This window comes from Mandrillus leucophaeus, unplaced genomic scaffold (genome assembly GCF_000951045.1).
Source record: "Mandrillus leucophaeus isolate KB7577 unplaced genomic scaffold, Mleu.le_1.0 Scaffold143, whole genome shotgun sequence".
NCBI classification, from domain to species: domain Eukaryota; kingdom Metazoa; phylum Chordata; class Mammalia; order Primates; family Cercopithecidae; genus Mandrillus; species Mandrillus leucophaeus.
In genome coordinates this window covers 3,923,215-3,934,501 of record NW_012101399.1, presented here as the reverse complement: position 1 = coordinate 3,934,501, position 11,287 = coordinate 3,923,215, and the positions used below count along the sequence as shown (strand labels likewise).

The following is an 11,287-nucleotide window of genomic DNA, read 5'->3' as shown; positions in this document are numbered from 1 at the left end:
ATAAAAATAAAAATGATAAAATTGACCAGGATGGGTGAAAACCCTGAAATTGAAACAAATAAAAACAAACTATATTTTGAATGAATAGTATAACCTGTCTCTTATACACATCTAGATAACACTATAAATAAATATTGAACTCCTGTTATTAGGTTTGTGTTTTGCAATGGTGTGACTTTGCAATTCTGAAACTACTTTTAGTGTATTCTGGGATTAGGCAAATAAATAAATATATTTGAGGAAACGGGAATCAAGTTTCTCATTATCAGAGAAGGGAATTACAAATACGAAAACTGGAAAACTAGCAAGAATCCTGTGGTATTGGAGATCTCAGAACTCACAGTTTCTAATAGGTAGATACAGATGTATGTGCAGGTGTATGGGTGTGTATGTGTGTGTACACACATGACGATATGCAATGAACACACCTAATGTTGACTGTTCCTTGGAAAAAATGTATGATTCCAGAGCTGAGTCTATGATATTACACAAGTCTAGAACATCTTGTTTGTTAGAAAGTAAAGTAGTGCTCAAAAATGCTAGGCACGTGCAGAAGGACACAGGAGCTAGTTGAAGGGGCTCTGACTGGTTAAATCCAGGACAATTTGAGTATCAAAATAAATAATGAGAGTAATGGATTGTAGTTTCCTGAAATAACTGGCAATGTGTGAGACTACATGGATATAAATAAATGGGAGGAGGAAAATCTCTTCCTTATAGTAGAATGCCAATGAATGTAAATGGAATAATGATGTCAGGCACAGCGGCTTGCGCCTATAATCCCAGCACTCTGGGAGGCTGAGGCAGGCAGATCGCTTGAGTCCAGCAGTTCAGTAGACTCATGGGCAACATGGCAAAACCCCGTCTCTACTAAAACTACAAAAAAAAAAAAAGGCCAGGTGTGGCAGTGCACACCTTTCAAGTACTCCCAGCTACTTGAGAGGCTGAGGTGGGAGAATCACCTGAGCCCGGGAGGTTGAGGCTGCAGTGAACCAAGATCGCACCAATGCACTTCAGTTTGGGCAACTGGAGTGAGTCCCAGTCTCAAAAAAAAAAAAAAAAAAAAAAAAAAGAATGGATATAGAAAAATCAACATTTGATAAACATCATCATGATTATTGATTCAGTAAAGCATCATCAATGAATGATAAACTAAGGGAAGAAAGTTTGATGAGGAAGAGGTTATCAACACAGTCTCAAATTATCACCTCAAAATATTCATTAAAGGGAAGAAAATACTAATTTTAGTGGAAGAACCTGACAAACACTACCTTAACCATGTGATCAAAGTAGTGCATATTATCAGCAATGGCATCAATGGACATCAAATGCTTGCTGATACAATGTTCCAGCTATTCTCTCAGCCTTGAACACCCTTCCCCCCAGTACCTTCTTGGGTAACTCACTCCACTGAAATCTTTCTCAAATGTTACCTTCTCAATGAGAACTACCCTGGCCAATTTGCTCCCACTTCTCTCATCCCATTGATATTACTCTACATTTTCTTTTTTCATAGTACTTACTAGTTTTACCATTTTAATCTCTATTACATTTATTGTTTACTATTCCCCATCCTAGATAATGTAAATATCCACAATGGCAGGGATCTGTTTTGTTCATTGATGTATCCTAGGAGCCCAGAAATAGTTCCTGGCACTTAATACGTACTCAATAAATATTTGTTAAATGCTGAATGAAAGAAAGTACTAGGCAATTGAGAGCAACTGCTATCTTGGCCATATTTGGGATCAGTGGTTATTCCAGAATTTCTATTTGGAGGGGCTTTGGATAGCAATTTTGGAAAGTAGGAGGAACATGTTGTCTTTAGACTGCCTGAACAGCAGATATGCTGCATACATTTAGATAGTATATTCATTGGGAGTGGCTTGGGAGGGGCTGAGGGAGAGTATGAAGGAGTTAGTGTCCTCTTCTCACACTGCTCACCCATTGAACCACTGTGTGTGATCCTCAAGTCAGCTCTCATAGTGATACACAGACCTGGGTCATACCAAAAATACTTTCTATTCCTGGAATGGTACATTTCCTGTCCCTAGAACATGGTAATTCTCTGTCCCTAAGACATGATTTAAAAGTAGGCCCTTACCTGCATAGTCGACCATATGTATTTCCACTCCACTTGGGAATTTTGATTGTAGCAGTAACAGTCTGACTCAGATGTTCTAATTAAATCTTTTTCCTTCAAAGCTTTACACCTAGGAACTGAAAGATGGAAAATGGAATACATTTTCTAACTGTTTAATTGCCAAGAATCTTCTTTTAAAAAAAGTTTTCAGGGAGGTAACAGTAGCAGTTTTAACGTTCTATGACCAATAAATTCTCCTATATAATTATAGTCCTTCAGTCTTTCCAACCAAGGAGGAGACAGACAGAAAATACTATAGCTCAATATTTATGACATTGGAGGGCACTATAAGAGCACAGAGAACAAGTACTTCTTCAATTCTGAAGCAGAAGACAGAATTATGGGCACTTTCCCAGAAAAGACAAAAATATGAGTAAAGGGCTGAAGGGCGAGGTAGAGGCAATAAGACAAAAATTAGGAGGTGGGAGTGGGGGTGGACAGGACCAGCAAGTGTGTACAGAATCATGAAGATGAGATAAATTATGGAATTAATTCAGTTTAGAGATATTGGATTTTTATATTGGTGAGGGAGCATGGATGGAAGGTACAGGGATACAAGAAGACATTTGAACACCTGTAGCTGGAGTGGTAAACCATGACTACTACTATACCATGTGGACTCCATCTTGAAAGCAGAGCACTGGAGGATTTTAGATAAGTATCAGTCTCAGCAAGAAACCATTGACACTCAAAAGGATTTAACTGAAAATAGTTCAGTAAAGATATGGACAAGCTTAAGGCACTAATAATAAGGCACTATGAAGTTCTCAGGCACCAACAACAGCAGGAAGCTTTCAGCAGCCCAAGTTCCAAAATGGCAAGGAGGATCCCATGTTACTAGAGTCATTGGAACTAGGAGGACAGTAGTCTAAAGGAATGCAGTCACTGCCAGGACTCCCGTGGAATGCAGGGTGAAGGTATGGGTACCTCAACCTGTCTCTCCCGCTGTCCCCTCAGTGCCCTGAATCAGCCAAACCCAACAGGAAGACAGACAGCAAAGAAGCCCATATAATGCAGTCCATAGAGGTTAGCTTCCAGGCACCAAGCGGAGAAAAGAAGGACTGAGAATAGACCTACAGCAACAAACAGGGAATACCAGCTCAATAAGGAAGTGACAGAAATGCATTTGTATTTTAGAAAGAACATTCTGTAGGTAGTGTGCAATATTAAAGAAGAGATTGAAAGCAGAAGAACCACTAAGGAGGCCACTGAAGCAATCTAAACAAGAAATGGACTAAGAGAGGTGGGAGAAATAACAGATTAGGAAATGAAATCAACAGGCTTTACAGATTCATTTTATCAAGGAAAACAAGAAGATGATGTAAAGGTTTCTGGTAAGTGGAGAGATAGTGAGGCCCTTTACTCAGACAAGAAATACTAGAGAAAAAGCAAGTTTGTACAGGGAAGTGGTGGTGAGTTCAATTTTGGATATACTGAGTTTTCATTGGTGGGATTCTGTGAAGATGGACAGATCTTCACATCTCCAGCGAGGAGAAATTTGGCTGAAGACAGATGTAGATACCTAAATATATATGTATGTTATATATAATATATAATATAATACAACTCAACTGAGAGAGAGAGATATATATATTAACCCTCTGTGTTACAGAGGGTTAATGTAAATGCCACAAGAAAACTAGAAAGTAATGATGTTCATTTTCTTCTGTGGCCGTTGCTGTATTTGGATTTGAAATGAAGTGAAATGAAAGTCGTAAGTTCTTCTGGATTCAAGATAGAGTGTCACCTCCACATCTGTCCAACAGGAAACAGGAACAAGGAACACTTATGGGTACACACAGATATGGGTTTTACACCCAACCCCTGACTCCTTTAAGGAGAGTGTGCTCAGTTGTTTCTCCTGAAAAACCTGAAATGAAGCTAAAACAACTTGCTACACCAAAGTTGGGGAAGGACTAAGTAACCAGTAACAACTAGTAAACAATCACATCCATGTAGGGAATAACACTGAATATGCTCAGACAAGTCCCTGGTCCTGGCCTGAAATATCCTTAGCATTAACTTGGAGAAAAGTGAAGACAGACTTGGGAAAGGATCCTGGGAATGCTCGCCATCTCCCAAAACACAACTCTATAAAAGGGAGGGTTCTCCAGTGGCCACACGAAGCAGCAAAATTACACAAGGACCCAGTGTATTCAACTGTGACAGTCAAATCATCTTTACTCTTCACATTATGATGAAATGCATATGTTTCTAAATATATCAAAAAATTTGCAGAATTTGAGAGTCCAAGATGCAAATACAAGAATCCAGGTTGACCACAAGAAGGAACCTCCAGAGCAAGGGTCCCCAACCCTGGGGCCAAGGACCAAGACCACTCCATGGTCTGTTAGGAACAGGGCTGCAGGAGGTGAGTGGTGGGCGAGGCGAGTGATCACTGCCACCTGAGCTCCACCTCCTGTCAGATCAGCAGTGGCATGAGATTCTCACAGCAGCATGAACCCTACAGTGAACTGAACATGCTACGGATCTAGGCTGCATGCCTGTTATGAGAATCTAATGCCTGATGATCTGGGGTGGAACAGTTTCATCCCCACACCACCCCCTACCCTACTCCTATCCCGTGGAAAAATTGTCTTCCACGAAACTGGTCCCTGTTGCTAAAAGGTTGAAGACCGCTGTTCTAGAGGCTCTCTGTTAAACACAGGATACTAAAAATGAAAAATGTGCTCTTGCATGCTGTTTCCATGCACAAGAGCCAAAAGGAGAATTCACAACCAAGGCTATGAGCACACAAAGCAACCAATGCTGAGGCACATTTTTTGATATATCTGAGAAGCAAATGACTTCTGGCCAAGGGCAGCATAGGGGGAGGTGCAGTCCCAGGGATATCAAAGGGCTGGCAGCTACCTATAAAAAATATGAATGTCAAGGAATGTAGTATATAACCTGGAAGACCCTGAGCAACTGCAATGAGAAGACATGAGAACACATTAAATGCTCCCAGCTAGTGAGCAGCAGAGGTTGGGGGAGCAGGTCTCTGGATTCACCTTACCATGTTCTGCCTTTGCACAGCCTCCCAGGGGGTCTCTGAGCACGGCTAGAGTTGAGAACTTTATACTGGGAGTCCTCAAATAAAAGGGATTCCTACCCATCATTGGAAAGGGAGTGCATTCCAGCAGGGCAGGTGAAGAGCATGAAGTCTCAGGGACACAGAAGCAGCAGCCCAAACTACGATAGGAATGTTTACTTCCAGACAGGTCTTTCTTTACCACCCATGTGCTCGATGCTAGAGGGGCTTTTCTTGTGGGTGCCTCCAAGGGCCCCTCACTGCAATTCTTCTCCTAGAGAGTGCTGCTACTTCAAGGGCTAAATCAGCTCCCACAGAACAGTTCACTTTTGTTAATGGTCTGAGGAAACAGCCTTTTGGTGGGGCCTGAGTTTTGCAATCAAATGCTCTCTTAAAATAAGGTTCTTTCCACTTGGTCCTAAGACTGTCTCCTAAATCATTCCAAATCTGGAGCTCTTAAGAGCAAGATGGTGCAATTTAAGTATATTGTATACTGCGGTTTCAACACAGGAGTAAATGCTTCTCTCTTACCCAAGCCACATTCCTCTTGCACTAGGATGATTGTAATAGCCTTCTATCCAGCTGGTCTCCCTGCTTCCAGAATTGCCCCCCACCACCACATTTTCCTCTACAACCTACTCTTCAATTAGCAAATAGATCTTTTTAAAAACATGAATGGGGCCCAGGTACATTGGCTCATGCCTGTAATCTCGCTTGAACCTGGGAGGCAAGGCTGCAGTGAGCTGAAATCGCGTCACTGCACTCCAGCCTGGGCGACTGAGTGAGACCCTGTCTCAAAAAAAAAGCAACAAAACCAAAAACAAACAAACAAGCAAACAAAAACACGAATGGGAACACATCATTTACCTGCTTAAAACCCTCCAATGGCTTTCCTTTACACCATTAATAAAATCCCCCTCCCTTCCAGGGACCTGAGTGCCTCTATGACCTTCCCTCCTCCATTTTCCCTCCCAGCCCGGCTGCTCCAGCCACACCTGGCCCTCCTGTCCTCAAGATGCCAGCCAACCCCCACGTAAAGTTTCCTCGGTCTGCAACCTTCTTCTCCCAGATCTTGGCAGAGCTCGTGCCTTCCAACCACTGATGTATTCTATCAAATGCTACCTTCTTATAAAGGCCTTCTTTGACCCCACTATCTAAACAAACACACCCCAACCACTTCCACCCGCTTTCTTCTTTCTTCGTATTACATATGTATTTATTAGCTTATACTCTGTCTCTCCACGAAGTCAGGGACATTGCATGTTTATTACTGTAACCCCCAGAACTTAAATATTTGTCTTTTGTGTGTATCTTGTGGTTCAAGAGGACTACTGGGTTATTTGGGCATATGTGGCCTACCAATGGAAGTCCAGCCAATCTTTGTAAGAGCCTGGTCAGGGCTAGTCAGCACCATAAAAGGACGTGCACTCTGGCCCTCCCTTGGAACCACCTGACGTAGTAGGATGCCCTTGCCAGTCTGTGCCATTGCCATCCCATCTACAGAACCCACAAAGCATGAGGGCCAGTCTGGAAGCCACAGGCTGAACTTCCCCCTTACCCTACCCCATGGTCAATACATCCATAGCTAGAGGGTTGAGTACTGTAACCCTTGACATCCTCTGGGCTGGGGACCACCTTCTTGTCCCTCACTGGATAGAGGAGGGCAGAAAGAATAGGTGGGATTAAGCTTCTTTTATTTGACTCATATATGATACATCAGTGTATTCTGTGTAAGGGATCTGCCAGTTAGAAGAAAAGAACTTGTTCTGTATTTCCCCTCAGTCTTCAACCAGATTAAAGACAGCATAGAAGGAAGGACATTGTCCTGACTGTTCATACCTATAGACACGCTAGTAAAAGCATGTTGCAAACAGTGTTTTCCCTCGAATTCTCCACAGTGGCCTCTGGCTTTTGAGGTGAAGCTGATGTGGAATTTACACAATCCATGAGACTTCGCAGACAAGGTGGCAGTGCTTCATCATGTCCTCTGGCTGCCCTTTTTTCTTATCACCTCTCTCCCGAGGTGAATGAGTCTCAACCCACATAGGAATTCCTAAATATGTAAGGGACCAGAAATTCAGCCATAAGAAGCCACAAGCCTAGCTTCAAGTCAGTTCATTAAGCCATGGGCTAATTGGACTAGGCAAAAGACAGTGATTGTCACAAGACTGTTATCACAGCTGGCCCATCGCCTTCCTAGAGAGAACAGATCTTCCAATCTTTGATTATAGAGGCTTTCTTAGGTCTCTCTTCCCTTTAGCAATCTTCTTCTAGAGCCACTTCAATTCTCAGTTTCAATCATGTCCAGCAGAAATAGGAAACAGAGTCAGTTTGACTATTTATTTGAACTCTATCGCTGAGTACGCCCTGACACTGAAGGCTATGAAGCTGCCTACATGTCTGCGGGTTTCATTTATTCATGAGGCCCCAGTTATTGCTGGTTAATTCTACTAGGATAGAACCTGCTGGTAGCAGATGTAGGCAAACTCAAATGTATCAAAACAACAACAGGCCAGGCGCTGTGGCTCATGCCTGTAATCCCAGCACTTTGGGAGGCCAAGGCAGGTGGATCACTTGAGCCCAGGAATTTGAGATCAGCCTGGGCAACATGGTGAAACCCTGTCTTTACCAAAAACGCAAAAATTGGCCAGTCTCATAATCCAATCTCAAAAATAAGTAAATATACATTTAAAAATTAGAACAAAAACAACAATCCCCTTACCATGCAATCCAGGAAATGAAACAGAATTTCTAGGAATTTTTAAAAATCTAACAATAATCATTCATTTGGTAAAAAGGGAACAATACCTGCCTAGGGAAAGCTACTGCTTCTACTTGAGGCTGAGGTATTTAATATGTCCGTACCCTGGAAGGTGCTCCATAACCTAGGTAATCACTTCCTCAAGCCTGAATCAGATCAGGAGAAAGATCTGGGATTGTAGGCTATCCCAGGTTTGCCTCAACTCCGAAGGACTGAGGAGTATCTGTGGGATCGACCCTGAATGCCATCCTTACTATGGAAAGACAGGTTTCTAAGCCTGGAAGGGCATCATTTTCCTTAACTTCTTGCAATCCTCAGCAGGCTCCCTTAATCCTTTCAATTATACTGACTTTTAGAGAACAGTATATTTCTGGATAGTTGTGCCCAAATCACTAAGATGCTACAGGAGGCATTAATTATTTACATTACCAAAGGATTCAGAAAGTCAGGGGTTCCCTTAACCAATGAGATAAGATTCCTTAGTTCACTTTAAATACCACTCAATTTATAAATATTCAATTAACCTAATTTTAGAATTACATATCTAATATAAAAAAGGGACAGCTACATATCACCTACTTTAATTAAAATTATCTTCTTTGTAGTACTTTTGTCGTGTATTAGTTTTCCTAAATGTAAGTATATGTTTAAGTTAAAGAGTTGAGTCATATACACAGAAAAAAACAAAAAACAAAAAAACCTCAGTCAAAACATCAGAAAAGAGCAGGTAGTACTTAAACCTACTTACAGAATATGCTAAAAATAAAAAGCACAAACACCTTAAATCTTAGCAGAACCTAACTCCCAACATAAAAATATCTCACCAATGTTCCTCCTGAAAACTGACATGGCCCTCATATGGGGGAAAAAAAAATATCTTCAGATGAAACTAGAACGGAATCATAATATAAACACTACATTATATGACAAATTTCTCCATTTTCCCTATAACTGTTTTTCTTTGGGAGCAAGGAAGGGGAGGGAGAAGAGTAGGAAACGTGAAAAGCAAAAAAACGAACAAGTCTTAACTTGTGAGAAGTCAAATGGACTCAGGATTTTTCTATTTGTTTTTTGTAAATTCATATTTTCAAAGGAGTTAACATGAGGCATCAAAGTGATAAAGGTAACTATTCTCTTAACCTCAGTTTTTTTTTACCTGAATATTCATCTTTTTATTTCTCCAAGAATGTGAGAATGAAACTGGAATTAGTACATACTAATGCACACTCAGGTCTTTGACTTTAAGCCCAAATCTTCACAGATGAATTTGAAAGCTGTGATTTCAAATGGACTGTTACCATAATTTAAGCCTGGAAAGCCACCGCCAGGGCCTGAACTTCATCTCAGGACAACACATGGTTTCTAGGGACCTTACTAACTGGCTGAACCTCTTGAAGTTTCTCTTCCTCTCAGTGTCAACTGTCTCTGACTTTCCTCCAAATAGTTACAGAAAGCTGGTGTTTGTCTGAATGTTCCCCATTCCATTGAAGAGTGTGTTATTCAAGACAAAATTTTAGAACAGGAAGGTACCTTAAGTATCACCTAATCCAAGCCCCTCGCTTAAACGAAGTACCAGCTGTTTCCTCTCAGGGTCCTCATGAAACCATAGACTTTTAGAGAGCAGCAATGGTTCTTAAGCCTAGTCTAATCCAGGGCTGCCAACACAGTGTCACTGGCACATTACCAGATACTGGGCGCTTCACAGTCCGTATTGGAAAGCCTACTGGAATGGCGGGCATCCCTGTAAGGCTACAGAAGTTGCCATTCTTCTTAGCTGTGGACTAGTTTTATCAGGTCAGTGGGCATCCTACCTGTCTCAGGCAGAACAGAAGCTCCAATAAGTATTTATGCGTGTCTTTGATTAACAAAGCAAAGAAGCAAGCTGTTACTATTACACTAAATGCGGTAACAAAAACTTCAAAAACACCAGGTTTACTGAGGTGAGGAAAATACTGGAAACTCTTCAGTAAAAAACATCTTCATTTTACTCAAGAGAAAACTACGGTTCATAAAGACTGTGCCTGGACCAATGTTCTACCACAAGTTGTGGCTGAAGGTAATGAGCGGTCTACAATCCAAGGTGCTGGGTGCTGGTCTAAGGCTACTTCTAATTTTCTCGCTGTTGCCATGCCCAGAAACCTTCCTGCTTAGAAAGATTTGTGTTTTAATTTTTCACTGGCATAAAATTGTTGTATTTCTTACTACCAAGCCTTTGTTTTCTCATCTGAAAAATGGGTATAAAATGGTGCCTTCCCCCATAGGGCTTCTATGGGTATTAAATATGATAGATACCGCAGCTAAAGCACGTATAACACTGCCTAGCACATAATGAACACTCAAAAAATTTCTCTTCGATGAAAACCGGAATCCAACAGTTCCCCAACATATAACTTACGGCAAGATTCCCTCAGTTGGGAGCTGTGGCAGAATCTGATAATGACCTCATCAACATCCAGTCTCTCATTCATCCTTAGATAAAAAACAGCAGTATAACTGGAGGAGGGCCATGCCCAGCTAAAAGAATACACTTGGCAGCCTCCCTTGAAACCAGGGTAGCCAAAGCAAGGAAGAGAAGTTGGTAGAGAGTGCATCCAGGAAATCTTTTAAAAGATTTTATGAGGGAAAAAAAAAAGAAACAGAAATGTGAAGCTCATGGTAAGTTAGCGGCAGGTCTGGAGTTGGAACTCTGGGTTTCTGACTTCCCCAGGTGTCCTTCCCAGATCCTTCCCCAGTGTGCCAGCATCTTGAGCCCACTCCGTGGCGAGCCCCTAACGCTAGCAGCCGCTACCAGTTCTTGCTTCCTGTGCGCCAGGCACTGTGAACACCACCACCACAAGAACCTTGTGAGGTCTCATTACCCGCGGCTCACGTGGGACCCGTTATGTTTACTCGCTCAAGGTCACAACAGCCAGTCAGTGGCAGGAGAATTTTCGCTGCGATTCTGAAGCTGAAGCTGTTACCTTCTCTACTCTTGAGATCAAAGGAATGCGAGATAGCGAAATAACAAGGATTTCAACACGCATTGATGTACTGTACAAAAGGCCTTGTGCTGAAAGTCTGGAGACTACGGTCAGCTGTGCCAGTGACAAGCTGTGTCACCTTGAGCAAATCAAAACCTCTCTGAGTTTCAGTTGCTTCTGTAAAACGAGGGAATCGGGCGACTGGATCGCACGGTTTCTAGTTCTAAAATTACAAAATGTCCAATTGCCAAGAGAGAGACCAAAGAAGCCCAAGAAGACAGGAAGGGCGGACAGGGCCTGCCCGGGAGACCCCAAAGGGAGAAAAGGGAGCGCCCACCCGGATCGGCCTCGCGGTGCCACCCGGGCCAAAAGGCGCGCCCTCGGGGCAGTCG

General features: G+C 42.2%; 1 protein-coding gene across 1 annotated transcript in view; it reads right to left on the bottom strand.

The window, feature by feature from the left end:
* The window catches only part of TMEM194B (transmembrane protein 194B), a 27,407-nt gene extending 16,120 nt beyond the window's left edge, over positions 1–11,287 (bottom strand). Inside the window, exons 1-2 of the mRNA XM_011974226.1 lie at positions 10,794–11,287; positions 2,105–2,220 (exon numbers count right to left, since the gene is read on the bottom strand). Coding sequence (XP_011829616.1) covers positions 2,105–2,110 — 6 coding nt within the window. The 5' untranslated portion in view covers positions 2,111–2,220; positions 10,794–11,287. The remainder of the gene's footprint in view (positions 1–2,104; positions 2,221–10,793) is intronic.